The sequence below is a fragment of the Rhipicephalus sanguineus genome, chromosome 3, assembly GCF_013339695.2.
Source record: "Rhipicephalus sanguineus isolate Rsan-2018 chromosome 3, BIME_Rsan_1.4, whole genome shotgun sequence".
Taxonomy (NCBI): Eukaryota; Metazoa; Arthropoda; class Arachnida; order Ixodida; family Ixodidae; genus Rhipicephalus; species Rhipicephalus sanguineus.
Genome location: NC_051178.1, coordinates 124,931,581 through 124,955,484, shown reverse-complemented (window position 1 = coordinate 124,955,484; position 23,904 = coordinate 124,931,581). Strand labels below are relative to the sequence as shown.

Here is a 23,904-nt window from a genome sequence, read left to right as displayed (position 1 = left end):
GGTACCCATAAGGTTCAATGTTGTCGTCAACCCAAACTAACAAAACTAACTAGGCAACAAACCCGATTTAATAGTTTCTCCAGAAATAAATGACTAAAAAGAGTGGTGATTTGTATCTAATTTTGACGAGATGGGATCTTTTTTCGGTTATGCTTTAGCACTATCGCGTTAAAACATGTAGCCGCCCTAGTCACGACCTTGGCTTTATTTTGACGAGGTTGCACAGTATGTTAATGCACGGAACAACGAACTGAACAGTCCGTAGCACTCTTTGTACCACATGGCATTAGGAGCGGCAATGGTTTATTGTCCCTGTAGTCGCTTTCACAGAAACGGGGTGGTGGGTTTCGTTATTTCATTGTTTGTGCGACAGATGGCACTGATCGCCTTCTCGCAACTTTCTTGCTCAGCCCACTAGCACAGTGACTACATTCATCCTCTCCGTCTTTACATATCAGCAGCCTGTGACCGTCTACCTGGCCTGCAACACCTGGACGTGGGAGGATCCATGTACAGGCTGCCCTTGCAGACACAAGTGTGGGTTAGCGGCAAATCCAATGCCATGGTAGCTTCTCGATGTTGCTACGCTACAATTTTAGATTTCAAGGGACCGAAAAATTCCTTTCTCATTTTTACAAACTTCCCAATTTAGCGAAATAATTTGAGCGTGGTCATCACTTCGTTAAATCGAGTTCCGGCTGTAGTGCCAGTGAGTGCACCTTTGTTCTAAAAAAATTCTTGAATGAAATATCAACATATTGGTTAATACCCATGCCACACGGGCACAAGAAATGACATTCAGTAGTTAAGGCATTAAGTTCCTGAATGGCATTTTTTTTGACGGAGCTGTCACACGTCTAAATTTAATAGCATTTGACCAGATGATGTCGACAACAGTGACTTTTGAAATGAACAGTTTTTGGGCTATAATAAAATGTAAACATGCATTTTAACAACTCTAATCTGCGTTCAGGGATAGTGAAATGTAGAAGCAAAGATACTATGATGCTACTATCTAGAGTTTGTACTTGTCTTTTGCAACGTTGCAACTGATCACAGCAACTTCGGTCATTGCAAGTTGAATCTGAAGCCCGGAAACCCACACGGTGCCGGTCATGTTGAAGCCGTTGCAACTCTGAAGTGAACGTCGCTATAGTGCAACTAGGAAATGACGAATGGTTTGTTAAAAGTCTGTTTAAAATATTTTTGACATGGTAGATGTTATTTCACGTTTTATGTGTACTGCAGTGAGCAAGTTTTGGTGTTGAAAGTACACATTCATCAATCGAATGGGTTCCAGTGAAGGCATTCGAGACGAACGGCATTAATACGAATGCCATTTGATTTGCTCGTGTGGCACTTCACAATGGCATTAAATCTTACGGCATTAGGGAGTTAATGCCATTATGTTGTCCGGTGTGGCATAGGTATAAGTATCTATACATACCTTTTATTTCAATAGCTCATAATATTTAAAAGATTTACCGAATTCACTGATTTAGCCATTTCGCATGTGCCCTCACTGGGTAACGTGACACTGTGCATACAGAATCCTTACATGTAGCTCGATACTTATCGTAGATCTGTGGCAGTACATCTGTCGTTGCCATTGTTCCCTCTACAGGCATAATACATTGTCTTCATCCTTGTGACATATGCATCCTTCTGGTTTGGTGTTTGCATTTCAGCATAGCTTGTGAGCAGGCCAACTTGCACAAGATTACATGTTGCATGGAATGAAAGTGAGCACAGTCATATATATTGCCACTAGTACTTGCATTACAATTAACTGCTTTATTAATGCTTTTGCTTCATATTCATTACTTTGTATTTTCAAAATAGTCAGTTGTAATACAGAGTCTACTGTATGCCGCAAAACAGTACGAGGCGATTGTTCTACGGCTTGCATTGAACATCTTAACCAATTTACCTTTGGGCTACTGGAATGGCGCATTGTTGCAACCAGAAGCAACAGCATACTGACCAACACGGAGTGAGTGAACCACTTTATTGAAACCAGAGGATTGAGGCCTGGGCCTAGGCCGTACTAGGGGCGGTGGAGAGACCTAGTCGCCGCATTCCGTGCTCGCTGGATGGCCCATATTTGATCTTGCCAATTTGAGCTGAGCAGCGTGGCTTTCCATTGCGCTCCAAGCTGTCCTGAGGAGACTGCATTTTCATCCTGTATGTGTGCGAATTCCCATAAAATGTGTTCTAAGGTGGCGTGTTTTATGCTACATAGTTTACACTGCTTTCGGTCCCTGCCGGCGACAAGTTATCTTTTCGTCCACTTTATTTTCTTCACATTTATATTCCAATTATTATAAATAACATCTCCTATGCTTTCCTTGGCATTATTGTCTGTTAGTTCTTGTTAATATTGTGTCTAACAAAGAAAAACGAGCCCTTAAACGCCATCTTCTTTCCTCCATAGTTTACACAAGTCATCTGGGTATAGTTTGGGGTAGACGCGATTTAGGTGCACCGGGATGGGGAAGGTTCTGGTTTGAAGTCGCCTCCAATCGACTGCCTGAAATCTATCTAATCTGGTGCTAGGTGGTGGAAACCTGCACCTCAGCTTTTGGTAGAAATGGATAATGTTACAGAATCTAAACATTTTGTCCCCCTCTTTCCAGGCCTCTCCTCCTGTTACCTCGGGGGAAGCTTCCTCGCGAGCGCGGTTGTGGTTGGGAATGGGGGACTTACAGAAGGTGTGGGCTGGGAACCATATGATGCATCTTTCTTCTAATTACTCAGACGACATGAACTTGGCCTTCCAGAGGAAGAAGAATGGCCAAGCTAGTTGGTTAAAGTGCATATTGAAAGGGTTTGCAGCGCAAGCACAGTAGTGCCGAAGGAAAGGTGTAAAAGCGAGGAACGGAAAGCAAAGAGGCTTGTGTCGTCCCTCTTTGCTTTCCATTCCTCGCTTTTACACCTTTCCTTCAGTGCTACAGTGCTTGCGCTGCAAACCCTCCCTGAGGAGTATGTTAGTGGCCTTGGACGATATTCTTCCTCGTGCGTAGTTCCTGATGGCCGACTGAGAGTCATTGATGACGTCTCTACATTTGGGGGAAATAAGGGCCTGAGCGATAGCCACTTCTGTGATTTCAAGAGTTATTAGAGCGTATTGAGCACACGCTTATGCACTCGCATTCGGAGTTTATTGCTACCGTGACGTAGGATTTGTGACTCGGGTACTCCACTGCGTCCACGAACGACACCCACTTATCTCTACTGTAGGCCTTGAGTAGAGTTAGCTCTGCTTTCTCTTCTGCCCTGATTAAGTCCGGGGTGCATGTTTTTAGGCAGACTGGGAATCTGGATCTTTTCCCTGATTACGTGTGGAACTGACACTTTACATCCTTGTTGGTTGTGACAGTTTATCCCTAACTTGCCGAGGATACTCCAGCCTGTGCGCGTACTGGCTAGTCTCTCCAAATGGGCAGTCTGTTCAGCTTCTATCAGCTCCTCTAAAGTGTTGTGTATGCCCAACTGAAGTAGGCACTCGGTGCTGGTGCTATCTACAAGACCTAGAGCTTGATTGTATGCTTTTTGTATGAGTGCGTTGACCTTGGCTTCTTCGGCTTTATACCAATTAAGGTATACCGCCACGTATATAATGTCACTTATGGTGAAGAAATGAATAAGCCTGACGACATTAGCCTCCTTCATGCCCTGGTGTTTGTTTGAGACTCTCTTGATTAGCCTTACTGCGTTAGCGACTTTGGTTACTAGTGTCCTAACAGTTTCTACGTTAGTGCCCTTGGATTCAATGATGAGTCCAAGGACTCTGATTTGGTCCACTACAGAAATAGTCCTGCCATTTTTCATGCAAATTTGGATTTCTTCGTAGGCCCAGCTCAACTCGACATACGAAATATATCGCTCCGTATATGCAGATGACATCACCATCTGGGTGTCTGAAGGTAGCACGATGGAGATAGAGCAGAGGCTCCAGGAGGTCGTCAACATGCTTGAGGAGTATCTTGACGGCACTTGCCTCGAGTGCTCGCCGGATAAATCCGAACTCCTAGGACCTCTATCAACCCACACTCAAAGGCACATGGAAGGTGTAAGGTTTTTCTATGCGAGATTCTTTAGCAAAATTTGAGCAGTAGTGCGGTTGAGTTTAACTAATACCTTTAAAACACTTCCAAGGTAAATGTGCGAGTTCTTGTGTAATTTTTAATTGGAATGCTGGGACCAGATTCTGTAAAGCTGACCCTCCCAAGGCAGTCTTTTTGTCCTTTGTCACAGGCATTGTAGTTACTCTTCACGAATTCCATTGGCATGTTGACGCTATCGCATAATATTATCGATGTCATCAGTTGCTCAGCTTGACAGGCAGGAAGAACCATTACAAAATATGGCCCCGTAACAAAATATATATTAAAGTTACATAAAAAGTCCTGCCAACACCTGTACAAGTCAATAATTTTATTTTGGAGCAAAAAGTGTTTTCAGTTCAGACTCGCAGAGGGCTCAAAATCAAAATGATCAGCCCTAAAACAAGCAAGTTGCCACATAGCACTAACCACCACCAGTTCACTTGCAGATGGTACCAAACAATTTTGACGGTGCTTATACCCTCAACACCACAAGTACAAAAGAACACAGATCATAAAACAGGGACAACATTAATTCACCCAATTCTGTTGAAAGTTGACAACCGCTGCAATGTTTGATAAAACTAAATGTGCGATGCCACAATAGCATGTAGCTTTCATGCTTCTTAAAAGTTTATTAACTGTTCTAGTATAGGAAATGTAGTTGTCACGAGAGTGGTACTGAATTTTTTTTCAACACTCGTTCCTCTTTCCATCACTCATCTTTTACTGCTTAAGCAACTGTGTGGACATAAAATAACACCAATGCAGAATTAAGGCAACATCATGAGAAAAGCAAGCTCTTCCAGCGTTAAACCCAGTGTAACTGCACCTGAGAATACAACGTATTTCACATTTTTCGAAATATACAGCATGGACGAAATGCCAAACTGAAGAAGTGTAATTCGCATGATAAGAACATACCAAAACGAGATACAATGTGTCACCATGCATGACAAAAATATGAAACGTCACAGCAACTGCATTATGTTTAGGAAAACCAATAATAGAACTATACTTTCTCAAAATAAAGATTTAGGTGTGAATTTCAAAGCTGTCCTTTATTTGCGCATATGTGCAGCATTAAAAAGTTTGAAACTGGACTCCATACAACTGCCACCCTTGAAAAAACTGCGAAAGTTGTGGCTGTACCGACACGACGCAATATGTTGAGCTGAGGCGCTTTTAAAGACACCGGCACTGATTTACAGCTATGCACTTTACAAAATGCGCTTTCTGTTTCTCTACAGTTGAAATTGTTCTTCACACAGGTAAATGAAGTAAATTTCCGAATTCAAGGATAGAGAATATTCAAATGCAAAACTCTGCACAAGCTTGCTTTCAGGGCTTTGAAACTGCCACATTGAAGATGTCCTCAAAAATTTTTTTTTTGGCAGCGAAACAGGAAGCCCACCTACAGGTAAGTGTGATACTTTTTTTTTTTTAATTTTCGGAAGGACGATAAATTAGATGTGCAAAGCAAAGAAAATTGTGACGAGTGTCCTACTTAGCACTTGGTGGTTACTTAAAACAGCGCTATTAGTAACATCATGGAAGACTACATGACAGATTCAAGTAAAGTGCTAGGCCCAATCGATAAATATCTCAAAAACAAATTTTCTACCAAATCGTTACCAATTGGCAGAAACAAGAAAGTTACTAACAGCACACTTTTTGTTTAGTGCAACGGCAGAAGTTTCAAGACACTAACAGAGAGAGGAACATTCTACAAAATAAGCGTTCACAGCAGGCAGTGGCGATAGAAGTAGTCGGGAATAAATGTGCTGGCACACTTGCGGTATATATACTCTTTAAGTCGTTGAAGGTGCAGAAATCTCAACCTGGCTTTAAAAATCCATGCGATTCTCAAAAAGGCACATCATCTTAACACTGCGTCAAGGAGACCTCTCTTTTTTTTTGTCTTTCTTTGTAGCAGCCCTTGTTGCGTCAAGCCACTGTGCTATTATATAGTATATATATACATATATATATATACAGGCTTTACAATTAAAATTCTCTCATAAACACTCACACAGGTAATTTTCATTCTCACCACAGGTTATCTCCCACACAAACTGATTTAGCATGCATAATTTCAGATAAACAGTAGAAAAAGATGCTAGCACTCGAAAAATGCAAGCGTAGACAATATTTCTTTCCACACACAAAAAAAAAAAGGAAAAAAAGCCACAATTCATCATCAGAATCACAGCACATAATCACTTCCCAGTATTTTTTTTCACGCCACCCCAAACAAATGTTTGTACCCTGGAAATAGCTGAAATAAGAGCATTAAGTGTAGAAGATAAAGAAAAAAAACAATTATTACGGTTTGGTTGTAGTGAACGGCAGAAACGAAGGTCGCTAAGGACTCCACACAAATAGTAACTTGTTTTCGGAATCAAGATGAGAGTGAATACAACAGCAAAACAGCAGGTGTACAATCTTGTGCCAGTTATGTGCTGTTTACATTAAGTCTAAAACAAAACGACAAATTTGGCTCTCAGTGGCATCTACCTCTTTTACCTGGTTGACTACTTGTGGCTGAAAAAATCCGCAGCATCGTCAAGTTTCTTATTTTCTTCCGAAATTTGCAACAAAAATGATGAAACTGTCATTCTTCTTCATACATCCACCCACATGCCAGCTAATCTCTACTGTACTGGATTTAAGATTATGGAAAATAGAGGAGGTGTGGCCTTTCTTTTTTATTGGATGACACACTATTTGCTTCAATAGACTATGACAGATTTGTTGTTTCAGTTATTATTATTGCAGTTGCGAGAGAGATAATTCTGGCAGTACTGATAAATGAAAATTTATGAGCGATTCAGCATGTAGTTCTTTTTAAGCAAGTACACTGTATGAAAGTACACAACCTGTAAAAATTGCACGCATATTTTGCGTGCTGTAACTAATTCCTCCGCATTCGCCCAAAGCCACATTAAGTATCTTAACACACGTGCACTGGAAACTTAGAAAAGGTCTTTGTGCAAGCTTACATTTCCTTCTCAATTCGCTCACTAGTTTACCATGCGCCTAAGCAAGTTCCTTCATTCAACAAACACTGCTGCGTAAAAGTTTCTTGCAGACCTATGGGACAGGCGACAGTGCAAGTGAAGTTAGACGTGTACAAGGACAGTCATAATATCTTGCAAAATGTGAAAATTAACAAAAAATGTGGCTAGATCTGCTTACCCTCGCTCGTTAACACTGCTCATCACCTCTTCAGCATGACTCATTAGAGATGTGTCTAACAAGTTCACGGAGGGCTTGCACAGTTTTAAATTGCACATAACATAAAAAGCTGTCCATAACTGCAGTCACTCCTCGACAGTTAGGCCTATCAGAGCTTTGCGAATGTTCCAAAGATGGCTTCCTTGCACAGCACTTCAGCACAGTGGTGAGGCCCATCATGTAGGCAAAACTCTGGTGCATCATGTCTAATGCTTTTCAGTTGCTGGCAGAGGGAGAGGGTGAAAGATTTGCACAGCCTTGCCAATTTTGTTTAAATGGAAAAAAAAAACTCATTTTAAAGCTGTAATAACAAAAAGAAATCCTTGCAAATAACTGAGATTTAAAAAGCTTTTTAGAAGAGTTATTCAGAAGGCCTTAATTATCAAATCTTATTGATAAATCTCTGAATAAACCACATAGGCATACAGGTATCAGTCACATTCATAAAGCAGTAGCGAGTTTCTCAACATAACACTAGTTTACCACAAGTCTACAGCAAGAGCTCATTTAGTCAAAAGAAATACCTACTCCTTTAGATACAGCTCATACATTAATTAAGAAATAATGATTCTTTTGGAGCTGTTTGTTGTTCAGAAATATTGCCATGGGCTTTGGTCCACTGATGTGCAAGCTTGTGTCATTGTGAGGAATGCTTTTGAACTTAAAAAGACCCTCCAATACATTTTGTTGCCGCAATCACACTTGCAGTCACAAATCATGGAAGCAAATTAAGACTGGACACTCGCAGCTGGATCTAAATCCGAAGGAGATGATGATGGTGTATCAGCTTTGCATGGTTACAATAAATTTCCTCTACAAGTGTTGTTGTAGAGCAGCAACAATACACATTTCCGAGCCTTTTTCTGTGCCTTCTGGCATATATCACTAAATACCATATCATCCCTTGGTCCCTAATTAGGGATAAGGGATAAGAGTTAATGGAGAGTATCTCAGTAACCTGCGATTCGCTGATGACATTGCATTGATGAGTAATGCGGGAGACGAATTACAGCCCATGATTACTGAACTGGATACGGAAAGTAGAAGAGTAGGTCTGAAAATTAATATGCATAAAACTAAAGTAATGTGGAACAATCTTGGCAGAGAACAGCGCTTTGCGATAGGTGGCGAGACACTGGTAGTTGTAAAGGAGTACGTCTACTTAGGACAGGTAGTAACCGCGGAGCCGAAGCATGAGAGTGAAATAACTAGAAGAATAAGGATGGAATGGGGCTCATTCGGCGAGCATTATCAAATCATGAATGGTAGTCTATCACTATCCCTCAAGAGGAAGGTATATAACAGCTGCATCTTACCGGTACTTACCTACGGAGCAGAAACCTGGAGACTTACAAAGAGGGTTCAACTTAAATTGAGGACGACACAGCGAGCGATGGAAAGGAAAATGATAGGTGTAACCTTAAGAGACAGGAAGAGAGCAGAGTGGGTCAGGGAACAAATGGGGGTTAATGACGTCATAGTTGAAATCAAGAAGAAGAAATGGATATGGGCCGGGCACGTAGCACGTCGGCAGGATAACCGGTGGTCATTAAGGGTAACTGACTGGATTTCAAGAGATGGCAAACGCGTGAGGGGGAGATAGAAAATTAGGTGGGTAGATGAGATTAAGAAGTTTGTAGGTATAACATGGCAGCAGAAAGCACAGGACCGGGTTGATTGGCGGAACACGGGAGAGGCCTTTGCCCTGCAGTGGGCGTAGACAGGCTGATGATGATGACCACATCATCCATTAAAAAAAACAACAAAAATCTATCTGCAATACTCAGCATCTGCAAATAAACATTCACTGCAATGCTACAAAGAATCCCCGAATGCCTTTTTCGAGATTAGACGCAGCCACTGCTGCACCGAATTTCCCCCACGCCCATGTGGTTGCCATGGCTACAAAGTTTTTGTAGCCACAGCAACCGAAGCAGCACTGCTGTGCAAGGAAGCCAAACTAAGTTTTTAACGGGGTCGAAGGGAGGGCACACAATACAGTGTTACTGTGCACAAGCCAACTAAGCCCTATACAAACTTTGGGATGCCACGTTGTGTCATAGTTTCCCCCTTACGACATGGCAAGAGTGTGTTAACATTAAATCAAGAGAAAAAATCAGACGGAATGTACTAGAGAACAATGCCTACTTGAGTTCCTTATATGTGGAGGAACACAATTATAAAGTATTTCCAGGGATCTCATCTTACAGACCCAGAGAGAACAGTTGTGCAAAGCTCTTCTTTAGCGTGCAGTTAATCAGTAACAGTTGATAGGGAATGTTGCTTGCCCTTAAGTTCACTACAGTTTGCATAAAGACATAAAGGTTCAGCAAGGGGCAAAAAGAAGTCTACTACAGTAATCCGAGTCATCACCCATCAGCGACACCCAGCCAGCCCCTGCACTCTGTTGCGGTGTCGGCATAGTTTAAGAGTTACTTCTACACAATAAGAGTTACCTGCAAAAAGTCCTACAGACCACAATGCACTAGCAGAAGTGTTATGAGCCGCATTTCATGCTCGTCAGTGTTCCTCGCAAAGGAATGTGTTGGAAGCATGTGTTGCTGTCTAGTGCTTACAGAATGTGCAAGTGCACAAATCTCGCATTGAGACTACTCTTTGTGCTAAGCTTACAAACATTCACTGCCTTGCACCCCCCTGTTGTCAAATTGAAGAGGCTTTACAAAAACACTTTTTGCCTTTTAATTTTTGTTTTTCGTCTTACTTCTTAAATCATATCCTCCAAACACCTTCGCAATGTACACCCATGGGCGAAAGCACACAAACCAGAGGCTCGTAAAAAGACTGAATTTATTCATAATTTAGTTACGCGAACCGAGGTTGACGAGTGCATCGGAGAGTTTGCAATGTTGGCCAAGCTTGAACAGCAACCCCCAATTTCCAAGTCACTGTATTTTCTTGCATATATATAACCTGCCCTGCATATAATCTGTACCTCTAACAATAACTCTACAAAAAGAAAAAGCAACATGCATTCAACCCCTGCATATAACCCGCACCCCCACTTTTTAAGCACATCTTTCCGTTTTTTGGTGCACGTTTTATGCAAGAAAATACGGTATATTCATGGGCGAAGAGGAAAATCAGCTTTACCTCACTGCAACATCCCTGATCTGTTTCTATCAGCTCGGAGGTGCACACCACACTATAACTTAACATATAACACTATATTCAATAGACTTGTGTCGGCGATTGAAATGGCCGTGATCAGTGATTGACTCGTGAGAAAAAAATCTGTCTTGCTGTTCCCCTTTAAATTTAAGGCGGTAGGGCAAAGCGGGTGAGTGATAACTTCGGACACTACGGTAAATATGCAAGAAATTTCTACTAAACATCAAAGCAATTGGGTAATAGCGAAAAAAAACTGCGTCTAAAGCTAGCACTTTCTTAATGGTGCTCTCTGTGCAGACGTCACATGCCTGCTTTAACAGTGCAGCGATTCTTTTGCATAATAATTATATACAGTGAAGAAATAGAAAGCAGGCCTCTGCTGACAAAAGTACAACATCGTAGGCCTGCGCTTTGATTCCATATAACACAGCTTGTGCAGCACTATCCATATCGTATATACAACTAGAACAAGCAACTCCAGGTCGCGAGTGTTTCCATGCATCTGCTGGTAACATCAAAAATTAAGACTCGCAACAGCGAAAAGCGTGAGCAAAAAAACTACAAGAGGAAAGAAAAAAACAAGAGAAAACAAAAGTTGCACGAAGGGTATCGTAAAAATGTCCAGCATGTCTATACGAAAAAAAAAGATATCAAAGCAGTCAGGCACAGCACATATTCTGCTTTGGTTACTGCAATATAAAAAAATGCAATAATAAAATAAAATTATAAAAAATTAATTTGCGTATACGTAGGGCTCACGTGAAAGGCCGAAAACACAAAATTGATAGCCCTCTTAGCTCTTCTACTTGTTTGGCTAATGCACTCTGTCTTCACAGAACGATTCCACTCAGAGTTTATTCCACTCAGCTCACAGCGCCACGCTAGCAATAATATTTCTAAGCTTACGCCTCGGTTTAAGAAATGTGGCAAGGAGGTCAGGGCTGCTGACCAAGAAGCAAACATCTCAAAAAGAAAACAAATATGAAAGCATAATAATGATGCCAATAAGAGTGCCTCGAGACAGCGCCCCATGCGCAAAATATTTTTCCTGTATGCAGGAGTTGTCAAATACGGCACACGAGAACGAACATCCCTTCCTCTCTCCACTTCGCTACTACAACTCAAAGGCGAGCCACAAAACAAACAAAAAAATGGTGGGGGGGGGGGGTAGTACAACCTATAAAGATGACAAGGCCAAAGCACCTATGCACCACAACTTAGCGATGTTGTGACTTTCACAAAAACAGGGGGGGGGGGGGGGGGGGGGAAGGAACAGTGTCACAACAAAAAGTGGCAATTCCAGCAGTGTGCACTGTCTGCTACAGGGTGCGTTTGTTCTTTGACATCCTTGCAGTACCCCGTCCTTGCGGCGTCCAACAGAGCGGGACCAACGTAACGTCGAGCTTCCCGAACCCCCGAGAGGTGAAGAAGGGTGTCTGGGTGTTTGTGACTCGCACCGTGCCCGCCGGGGCCCCTGGCCTGCGGTCAGACAGGGGTCTGGTGGGCCACAAAACCACTCGCGTGCAGCGACATTGGGGGCAGGGGAGCCTGGCGTTGATGGTTCTGCTTCTGCGCAGCTGCGAACAAGAAAAAGTGATAAGCCAGCACACATGCACATACACATGCACACACACACACACAAAGAGAGCATGTAAAGTGACACTATGCACTATACTCGGTCACAAACTAAGAAAGAATGTGATCTCCACTCCAAGAATTGCGGTGCACCTGCCCTTCACGTGCGAAAGACAGTCGTGCTAGCTAGTTTCCACTCAAACCGCAAGTTCCTTTTCTCGGCTAATGTAAATGCTGCGCATACAAGGAGTTAAAGGTTCTACATTACTACCGAAAACATTACGTATGACTGAGCAGCGAAGTCAGAATCCCCAACGAAATTTACCAGGACATTCTCAAGTTTCCGACATAAAACACGTGATCACATTTATATCCTAATTACTACAAATAACTTATGCCCTATAACTTCCGTGGCATTATTATCTGTTAGTTCTCATTAATATTGAGTCTAACAAATAAAAACGAGCCCTTAAAAGTCATCTTCTTTCCTTCATACGACAGAAACATGTGTCTGTATGGCAATGTCAACTATCTGAAACTCTCAGGGAGTGCTTGACATCATGAAAACGGGTAGGCGCTACTGGAAGAAGCGTTTATGCAAATTATCTGAAGGGGCAGAAATGGCTGTAGGCGGAGCTGACATTTTTTCTCGGGTTGTAACCAACTATAGTAGTACGTGTGCAACTAAACCGGCCTGAAATGACATCTAGAGCTTTTTTTTTTTCATTTGCTTTGAAATGTGACAAATGCATCTTTGAGCATGACCATATAACAGTCCGGCAAGCAAGCAGTTCACAAGCCCTTGCACAATTGGTAAGAATCGTGTCTTGAGAGACAAAAGCGTGATTCGCAGAAGTACGTTTGCAAATATTTGTGCAGGGGGGATGGAAAGAAACGCGAACAGCACAGCGCGCAGTTTTCATCGTGATCTGTCCTTGGTAGCAATAAAATGATGCTAGAGTGGTCCTTGATTCTATCATGCATGACTCTAGTGGCTTTTCACCACTACCCAGGCTACACCTGCATGAAAAGAAATGTGAAACAGCAGACAGCGTAGATGCTGCACTGTTCGCGTTAATTGCCATTGCCCCTGTATATATAGCATACAGAAACTGAAATTATGGTGGGCGGTATCAAACGAAAGCGTGCCCTACAAGAGATAGAATTCGAAAAGTTGGAATTATGGTCACTGCTACATAACGGCTATTTTCCAAGAAAAAGAGTTGAGCCTGTCAGAAAAATTAACACAGTGCTAATAGTGCTAATTTTTTAGCACCCATACTATTTCTGCCTAGAACTATTTTCCTACACACAACTAGTCTTAAATTCAAAACCCATATTTAGATGCATAATTTGCACATGTCAATTATTCCTAATTTTACAGCTTCAAGAAGGGGCTGCGCAAATTGCACGAAGATTTCACAAACACACCCTCAGCAATGTCTACTATGATAATAGCATGCAAAATATTGCTTTTAAATTGATTAAATCTAGGTTTGTGCAAATAGTAAATTTGAGGTCTGAAGCAAATTCAAAGCGAATAGTGATTTGGTCAAAGCGAATTTCGAAGCGAATTTGAATAGTTTGTATCACATATTATAAAGAAAAATGAGTATATATTTCATGACCCAACTAACCAGCGCAATATTTTTAAAGTTTAAACAAGGCATATGCATATGTCAGGCCCGTAGCCAGGGGGGGGGAGGGCGCCCCCCCCCCCCCCGAAATTTTTATGATACATGATGTTTTACCGAAAATAAATAATGAAAATAGGCGTTTTTCTCAAATAGTCGAGGCTTTCAGCATGTGGGCCCCCCCTCCCCCGAAAAAAATTCCTGGCTACGGGCCTGGCATATGTCATTTATTTTGGTTCGAAGGGAACTGGAAGCATCCTTGAGTAGTAGGAGGATTCGACTTTCAGTAAAATGCAAGTGATAACCTGTAAAATATGTTACGTTTTAAAATTTACTATACTTAGAGCGTATAAGCCGGTATAACAAGCTTTTAAACTTTAAAAATGATGAATCGATGTGAGGGTAATAGAGCAAAACCTCATTAATTCGAACTCAGTTATTTCGAAATCCCGCATAATTAGAAGGATTTCTGCGGCCCTGTATTTTGCAATGTAAATTTGAGGGGATAATTTGAAGCGGTGGTCAGTACCAGGCCGGTTAATTCGAAAACTTTGGATGCCATGTGCCCATTCCCGATCCCAATTTAGATGCAAATCCGCAGAAACGATGGCCCTTAGGAGCCACAAGGCAATGCATTGTAGTGATGCTAATGAGTGACAAGTGAAGCATCCCAGCCTCGCTGCTGCCAGCGCAAGAAAAAAACAAAACAAAAGGCGATCTCGTGGTCAGCTGAATTGTGCACCTGCGGAAAAGAAGACGTGCTTCACTGCAACACAGCGGTGACACGCGGGCAGCAAGACGCATGCTTCTCTCAACATCAGCGCGTCATGATTTACCCATTCTTTCTGGGAAAATACAGAAATTAATAAAGGGCGGTCTGACGGAATTCGCGATGTATGCGAACCTCCGATTGGCGGTTGTTCCGGCAATTTGCGCACTTGTACTGCTGGCGGAGTACTTGCCTGTAACGCCTACTTCGAAAACTCAGTTCAAAAACTTCAATGATCATCTTTTCCACCCAGAACACATCGCGAATTCCGTCACACTAGTCATTATTGAATTCTTTATTATACCAGAAAGAATGGGCGAATGGTCGCATCATGACGCGCTGACGCTGCGAGGCGCAGGTGACATGCCCGCGTGTCACCACTGTGTTGCAGCAAAGCACGTCTTTTCCTTTTTTTTTTTTTTTTCCGCAGGCGTGCATTTCAGTTGACCACGAGACCGTTCTTTTTTTTCCTCTTTCTTTTTTTCTTGCGCTGGCAGCAGCAACGCCCGCCGTTTCCCCGGTTTAGCGGCAAAATTGGGGCCAGGTATTGCAGGAAAACATAACCCTTGTAGCCACCAACTAGCAGGCACAGCAAACGACCACCTTTGATTACTTCCAGTAATTCAAAGTTCCTTGCATCCCGCTTTTTGTATGTTTGGTTAATTCGAAAACCCGCTTAATTAGATTTTTCACAGTCCCAGTGACTTTGAATTAACGAGGTTTTGCTGTATGTTCATTTAACCTTGAAGTGAGGCTTCGCGGCAGTGCGCATTTCTCCTGGAAAGGTGCATTCACGGTACAGCACACCTCCACTGCAGTGAAACCACCTTTACAGGGGTTACATGCGGTTTAATAATAATAATACTTTATTCTGGCATGTGTACACAACAGTTACATGCCACCGAGATGAGGCAAAAGGAAACAGACAAAACTGTTTCCTGACTAGGCCTACATCCCGGCTCGTGAACAAAAAACAAAAACAAGGACAGCGGTGAGGAAAGCGAAAAACATCCAGTACAGCACAATTCACCAGCTTCACTGTAGAGAAGTCATGGAATTTCAAGCAATTTCGCTATAGAAGTACGAAAAACTATACAAACCATTTCATGTTGATATGTCCATCAGAGTAAAGTTGTGAATAGATTTAATGAATGAAGAGGTGCAATAGTATCCATCATAATTCAGAATTCAAGTGGAGCTAACAATGTGCGTAGCTTAACAGTTGAAACACAGTGAAGTACAACCTGGTGAACAGAAGTATACATCGCAAGTGGCAAAATACATTGCATGCACATAAAACACACCAAAAAAATAACAAAAAAGAAAACAAAACAAAAACAAGCACTTCATCCTGGATCGAAGAGTAATCTTACTTTCTTTTAAAATAATGTACAGATCTGCTTATCTGTGATAATTCTACTACAGAAGGAAAACTGTTACATATATCTACTATTTGATGGTCAAGTGATTGGGTACCATAATTTGTTCTAGATCGTGCTGAAACAAGTGACGTCCTTCGTAAGTTATATTCAATGTGACGAGTGAGGTACATATTGCTGAATGAAGCAAAATCTTGTTTTATACGATTATAAATAAGAACCATCAGTTTAAGTTTGTAGCATTCAGTGAAACACAATACACGAAAAACAGAAAATAAATTGCTATGTCTATGTCTATCTGGCCTTTTAGTTATTAGCTTCAATGCTTTTTGTTGCATGGTAATTAATTTTTGTGCATTGGTCCTATTACATGTGCCCCAAACTAAGTTGCAGTATGTGAGGTGCGAATGAACGAGAGAAAAGTATAGCTGCTTTGCCACCGAATGTGGAAGAAGATGCTTAATACAGCTTATAACACCAATGGATCGAGCCATTTTCAGTTTTACATGACTCACGTGATCAGACCAGCTCAAGTCATTGCGGAAGTGTACGCCCAGAAACTTACAGCTACTGTTACATGTTATTTCTGAATTACCAAAATAAAGTTTTGGGTTGTGGTTTATTGCTTTGTTTTTAGCACGGAATAAAATGAAATTAGTTTTTTTCACGTTTAATCTCAGCTGATTTACCCTCAACCATCCCTCTAATTCTTCAAGCCAACTATTCGCTCTCTGCTCAAGTTCTTTTAGGTTGGGACCAGAAAAGAAGATGTTAGTGTCGTCGGCATATAGGATAATGTTCGAAGATGAAGGAATGTTTACAATATCATTTATGTACATAGTGAATAGAAGGGGTCCTAATATTGATCCCTGAGGTACTCCATATTTTATTGTTCCGTAGTTAGAGCGAGTGTCGTTATGTAGCTTTGTGTATTGTTGACGTGCAGTCAGGTAGCTTTTCATAAGGCTTTTTGCAATGCCACGAATTCCATAAATTTCTAATTTTGCTAAGAGAATGTCATGTTGAACCGAATCAAACGCTTTACTGAAGTCGAGAAATAGTCCGATAGTAAAGTGTTTCATTTCAATGTTTCGAATTAAGACATTTTTTATATAAAGCAATGCGGTTTCAGTCGATTTCCCAGGTTGAAAACCGTATTGATGATCACTTATCACATTGTTTGCAGAAAGGAAGCCAAAGAAACGTGTATAAATTATTTTTTCAGCAACCTTAGAAAAAATTGGCAGAACTGAAATTGGCCAGTAATTACCGAATTCTGTTTTATTTCCACCTTTAAAGACAACAGTAACACGTGCTATCTTTAATCTATCTGGGAACACGCCAGTAGCCAACATCTGATTGAATATATAGGTCAGTGGTTCTATAAGGCAACTAATGGAATTCTTAATTGGCAATGGTGAGATGTCATCATCACCAGGAGCACAAGTATTTTTTAGAGAATTAATAATGGTTGTGATTTCTGCTTGTTGTTGGCGTCAGAAATATCGAGTCATAGTTGGAAATCTGAATGCATGATGTAAGAGAGGTATTATTAGGCAAGGGAATTGAGCCGGCATATTTACCAGCTTCCAGGAAGTGTTCATTGAATTTGTCGGCTAATGCAACACCGTCATAGATAATACCCTTAACCAGCATTTCGACGGGTGTTGTGTTAGCTTTGCTGCCGATGAGAGTTTTAATTCCTTCCCAGATCTGCTTAGGATTGTTACCTATGTTTGAAAACTTTTTTCTGTAAAATGACGACTTTGCTTTTTTTAGATCAGCATTTAGCACATTACGAAACTTTTTGTACTCAGCTAATATCTCAGAACTTCTCGTTTTAAGAAATTTAGCTAACATCATGTTTTTTTCTTTTATTCTCATAAAAAGAGCCTTGTTTATCCAGTCTTTACGGGCCTTTCTGTGTTTTCTAATTGCCATAACAGGAAAAGCGACATTGTAATGGTTAATAACTTTTGTAATGAAATTTTCGTACGCTTCATTTGGGTCGGTTGCATTGTAGACGTCTGTCCAATCGGTTGTTTTCAGCAACTCACAGAAAACAGCGATATTATTGGAATCATTCGTTCTACGTGAATGGATAGGGGTAGTTCGTTTTTTACTTAAAGGGACAAATACAAAGAACGGCAAGTGGTCACTTAGACCAGACGAAAACACTCCGGAAAAAACCGCGTCCCGAGAAAAGTTCCTGTAGCAAAGATCTATTATTGTTGCTGTTGATTTGTTTACTCGTGTTGGGGACTCAATCGTATTTGTACAGCCATACAGTAGCATTATTTCAGTTAAGGCCGCTTGAATCGGAGATCTACCCATAACATCAATATTAAAATCACCAAGTGCAATAACACGCCATTTATTTGAATTAGCATTTTCTAAACATGTCTCAATGAACTGAAGAAAGGCTTCTGTGTTACCTTGAGGTGGGCGGTACAGCGCAATGATAAAAATGTTCCGGTGTAACAGGCTAACACATTCGAAATCTTCGAAAACGCCCGTATAATCAGTCAGGATGTCAAAAGATAAGTTTTGGCGCGTGTATATGGTCACACCCCCACCTCGTTTTTCTTTCCTGAATTGAGTTACATGTTTGTAGCCAGTGAATTGAATGACGTCTTCCTCTGAGCGGAACCACGTCTCGGTAAAAGCAAAAAAATCAAAAGTGTAGTTGATCTGCTTCATTTCAGCCACGACTTCCTCTCCCTTGTTTCTTAAACTTTGCGCATTTAAGTGATAAAAGGACAGGCTATTGTTTGTACTGTATCCAGAAGTTTTTAACACTTCTAAGAATGAGTCAGTAGAAAAATAGGCCATTTTTCACTAACTTCTTTTCTGAGGAAACGCACAGTCTGTTCTAGATAATTTTGTCTAAGTCGCTTTCATTGTTGATGTTGATGGCGCGAGTACTTGGTTCCTTTCGAGCAAATATCTTCCCTTCCTTCGTCCAGACAAACCGGTAGTGTGCTTCCGCAGCTTTTGTCTTTGCGAGCCACAATAGCCTCTTGTTTTGCGCAGTTAAGTTGTCGAAAAACTTAACATCCTTTATGCATTGCTTCAGAGTGCTATGCTTCGCAATCCACAGTGCTTTTGTGGACTGTTTGCAAAACCTGATGAGCACGGCCGGGGTTTTGTCTGACCTTAAGGGAATGCGATGCAGCCCATCAACATCATCCTTTGTAAGCACCGGCAAATCGAGCCTTCTTGCCAGTTCATTCAGTTTTTCCATCAAATCTTCGCGTTCAGTTTCAGGCAAGCCATGTATTTCCATGTTTTGTTTTCTGCTATATTGATTTAGGGCATTCAGCTCCGTGCGCAGCTCTGCAATTGTTTGCTTGTTATTAGCTACTTCGAGCGTATCAACTGTCTTTTGTAGGGCTTCGATTTGCTTGTCATGTTTATTTGAAGCTTCTATAAGCTTATCATAAGTGTCAGACATGTGTTGCACAGATGTCTCAATGTTGCTCACTGCATCTTTAAGACTCGTTATCTGATCGACCTTTACTGTAAGTGCAGCAACCGTTCTGCTTATGTCCGCCAACTGCTTGCTCATAGCAATGGATACATTGCTATCCTGCTGTCGAGCAGTGGCAGCGCTTCGAGACGCTGTTAAGCGACATGTCTGACACTTCATACTCGCCCTCGCTTCAACGCCTTTGGATTTGTACGTGCGCTCGCCGACGCCTGAGCACTTTCCGAGGTGATAACGCAGACCACATTCTGCACAATGTCTGCACATATGTCTATTCGTTCATTTCGAATACTTCGAAATTTCCTAGAATTTAAATTCGTTTCGAAGCGAATTCGAATACTGTAATATTCGTTCGAATATTCGAAGTGCTCGAATATTCGCACAAGCCTAATTAAATCAAACCTCTGCTGATTATGATTGATAAACTGGCTGTTCAAAAGCAGTAGCAAGTGAATTTAAGCGCCAATAAGCTGGCACAGCTATCAATCCCCAGATTTCTTGACACTCACCCAGCATTCTCAACGTTAAGGTGATTTGAAGACGACATGAAGTACATCATAAGACAGGCAGAAAAGGCCAGAAAGAAATACAATGCAGGCGAAGGCACTATATAGAATGCTTCATTAAATGTGCACTTGCCGAGAATGTGGCATAACCATGCACTCAGTTGAAACAAATTTCTGGCAAACTCGCACAACCATGAAATAGTACATGATGGCGATTCTAAGGTGCATTTAGAAACTATGACAGGGCACACGGCAGCAGAGCGGACAACTCATCAAGCTTTCTCTGTTCCCTGGCATGTGCAAACACTTTCTACACCAATCTGCTAATGAGCAAAAACTGGTGCCACTTCATTGAAACACAGTACCTCATATCAAGTGGAGCTGGTCGTCCCCATAACTATGTCGGCAGCACGTCACCTTATAAGCTCACACTGTAACTACATGGGACGCTCGCTGTAGTGTACATGTGGGTTTATTGAGGGAGATGTGTGCACAGCAAGGCTTCATAGTTACTGTGCCACTCCTGACCGTGCACCAGGTAGGGAAGCATCTTGAGTAAGGTAGGGTTAGGCCAATACGGCAACGTCAAGCAGCTTATTTCCATTTCTGAAAGCAGCAGTCATTTGAAGCAGCCAAACGATGGGAGACGCATTAAACAGAGGTGCATGCGCTGGGGTCATCGCTTATTACCTGCATGTAACGCTTAAAAAAGCACCAACAGTACTGCATAATACACACTTCCGAAGAGAGTGTTGTAGATGCTTACTGTGGTAGGGACGTCGGCAATAAGTCATACTGCCACATTCATCAGTGGCCGCCACTGTGCCTCTGTGCATTTTGGATACTTATCCGTTCAGGCATTGCCACACTCGTGCCAGTATCAGAACTATTCAGTTCCTGCCCCTACTGAAAAGGCGAAAGATATCTTGTGGCACACTGTAGCATCAGCCACACTGGGAGTTGAGGGGTGTAGTTAAACCGAGAAAGAGTGAATGCGGTGAGAACTAATGGCCAGACTCTTATGACAATGGGCTGGAGATTCGTCGCAACTATGTTTTAACCATGAAACTGTTTAAAACAGCAACGTAGTAACAAGCTTTCCTAGTATGCCCGAATTTTTCAGCACGTGGCCTTAATGTATGCATGCAATGTTGCTGCTGCTCCAATCTCCCAAAGAGTGGGCATGTGCTATGGCTGCTATGAAGAAGAGCGGTGAGTGAAATATATGCTGGCAAAAGTTGTTTTTCTAATGTGCAGTATTTTAGGGATGTGCAAATTAACAAAGGCACAAATTATGCATATAAATACGGAAATAATAATAAATAAAAAAAAATGGACCAACTACTTACCTTTACTAGGGTACCTCTTATCCTTTGTTGCAACATAGTGAGGTGCGGGCATCTGGTCAATGGGATTAAACCTGAAGCGGCTTTCAAATGCTGAAAAAGAAAAGAACACAAGTTTTAGACATTTCCAACCGACACAGCTCCATTTAGACATTTCAGAACCTTGAGAAAAACCTCATGCGCGGTAGAAAAGGGGTATGTGAAGCCTGACACTTTTCTTTCCAATTATGATGTCGTCCTTGCCATTAAGCTAAACTACTTACTTATCGTTTCTGATTCAATACACCACTAACATTACAGCTCTTCCACATACTTCCTGCAACATTCTGCTGCTAAATGAACAACAGCCATGGGGTCTTTTGTAAAACTGAATGTTGAGGCAGCGAGGCAGACGCTGAAAAGAAGAAAAAAATTATTAACAAAGCACACCTTTCTCACATTAATGCCAAAAGCACTTTGAGACAATTGGAGCTGTTACACAGTATGACCAACAGCATCAGTACACGTGCCAGTTTATGCCAGACTGAGAAATGAGGCACGTGAACAATAGTCACTCTTACTCTCAACAGTCAATCAGCTTTTCTCGAGCATCGTCCTCAAAGTAGCAAGTCACTTAAAAATTTAGTGACATTTCACTACGTGAATGTAAGCAACACATAGACGAATAGGTGCTATTTCCTTGTGCATTACCCATAAAATGCTTTAATAACGCTTTGATCTTGAGTAACTGTGGAACAGTCTCACCAGTGCACGATCTCTTGCTATGGAGTGCATCAGATTGGGTCGCCGAGTACTCTCATGTGCCACTACGTAAGTGCACAGTGAATTGACTGTTTATTGTATTGTTGAAGTGTTAGCATATGTATTCTGTATTGAAATATTGTATTCCTCCCCCCCACTGTAATGCCCTCGGGCACTGTGGGTGCTGTGATAAATAAATAAATAAATCCACTAGTCTTGTGGTCAGTGAAGTTGCTGGATGCATAACATATGCCTCTAATTTGGCATCTAGCTTTAAAAATATGAGGTCAAGCAGATTTTCCGGGAAGTCTTTATAGTGTCCGACGCCCGGAATTTGTCTGCGAAATGGAGAACAGGTGAGCACATCACACCTGTCCTCCAACTCGCGGACAAATTCCACACGCCAACAAACGTCTTTGTCAAAATCCCCAACTACTGCGAAGTTTTCCTCAGGGTTTAGCTGGGCCACAAGGCGTTGCACACTACATTCACTGCATCATCCATACTAGCTTGCGAAGACACATACGCCGACTGACACACCATTCGTTAGTTGCGGAGCACACACATCACTCTTGTGTTGCACCAAATTAATTTAGTCAACCAGAGTAGCACAGTAGCCATGCGTGCAGGAAATGTCAACACCTGCCGCTCGGTTGTCGTGTCTAAGTGCGCTGCAGATGCGCTGAAACCCATCTATGAAAGCCAGGAGACCACTCTGGAACATCCAGGTCTCGCGTAGGCAAGGCAGGCTGATATTATGCAGGATGTAATCATGGGCAAGATCAGGTGGGCAAGTTCAGCATTGCCACAGAATTAACATTCACTGCCTTCCATACCAAAGTAAGGCATGTGTCTGTCACAGTTCGGAGTGCACGCTTTTCCAGACAGCTGAATTCGTCCATGAAGCTCTTGACCCCATTTTGCTGAGTATAGTGAAACTTGAACTCATTAACGTAATTTATCAGGCACAGACCTTTGAGAGAGGTCAGCCAACTCAAGGCCATATACACCAAAACTTGTTCGCAGATGCCACAGACGTTAACACACAGAGCACACGTGCCCAAATGGTTTATCAATGAAATCTCTTTCATGGCTCCCTCATGAAACTGGGCATTCTGATCGGCCTTGTGCTTGCGAGTTTTGCGAATGACAATGTACCGAACTTCCATACGGGCTTCATAATAGTGGGGAGTTTCTAAGCTACACCGGCTTGCATTATACACCCGCCTTATAGCAAGCCACCCAACACACTCCTTGGGCGTCTCCTGGGCACAAGAAGACTGCACCTTTTGTCGGCATTGTTCACCGCATCCCCGGCGCTTGGGAACAACTTGAGAGTCGGTTGACTCGCGCAGGGCCTGCCAATGCTTGCGTTGCTATTTCATGCTTCTTGCTCTGAGCTCGGCATCTAGGACACCAGATAGACGCAGTGCATACATAGCACAGACATAATCTGTAGGAAATGCCAGACGAGATGAACACGGTCAAATCGGAGAGAGAGTGGGAGTCGAGAGCACCATCCTCTTGTGCCTTGTTTCCCAGCCAGCGTGTTGTGCCAGCCCCGTGGAGCTCGATCGTGAAGAACCGCTGTTACCTGGCAACATGGCGGCTGTAGCCACGACACTGGACCTTATCATCCAGTGCAAGCCCTGAGTCTTCCTTGCCAACTTCAAAACATCCGGGCACCACACGTCGCACTGGCATACACCACTGTGCCACGCCTGTCCTCGTTGGCCACCAGTGACAGCCCCTAGACCTTCTCTCCGCCTGAGCTCGCCTCTGTCTGGCACTTGGTAGCCGCTGGCAGGTGCTCTCTGGCCTGTAACGAGAGGTTTATGCACTGCCTCAGCAGGCAACTTCTCGTTTGTGCACTCAGGTGTTTGTTCCCTTCGTGTGGCAGCTGTAGCGCCACAGTCAAGCATACTCGATCGGTCTTGTGGAGTTCCCCTGTGCGATCCGCAATCCCATGATTGTCACACTGTGCTGCATCCTGGG

The 23,904-nt window shown here is 42.3% G+C and overlaps 1 protein-coding gene across 2 annotated transcripts in view; it reads right to left on the bottom strand.

The window, feature by feature from the left end:
• Positions 1-23,904, bottom strand: part of LOC119387083 (WAS/WASL-interacting protein family member 1) — a 259,526-nt gene that overhangs the window by 219,427 nt on the left and 16,195 nt on the right. The window contains exons 6-7 of one of the 2 annotated variants that reach the window (XR_007415390.1): positions 21,172-21,261; positions 11,817-12,049 (exon numbers count right to left, since the gene is read on the bottom strand). Coding sequence is in view for 1 of the 2 variants with exons in the window: in XM_037654386.2 (XP_037510314.1) it covers positions 11,958-12,049; positions 21,172-21,261 (182 nt within the window). In the remaining variant the exon portion in view is untranslated. Of the gene's footprint in view, positions 1-10,845; positions 12,050-21,171; positions 21,262-23,904 lie in introns of those variants that run through there. The other variant, XM_037654386.2, reaches the window with a different exon arrangement.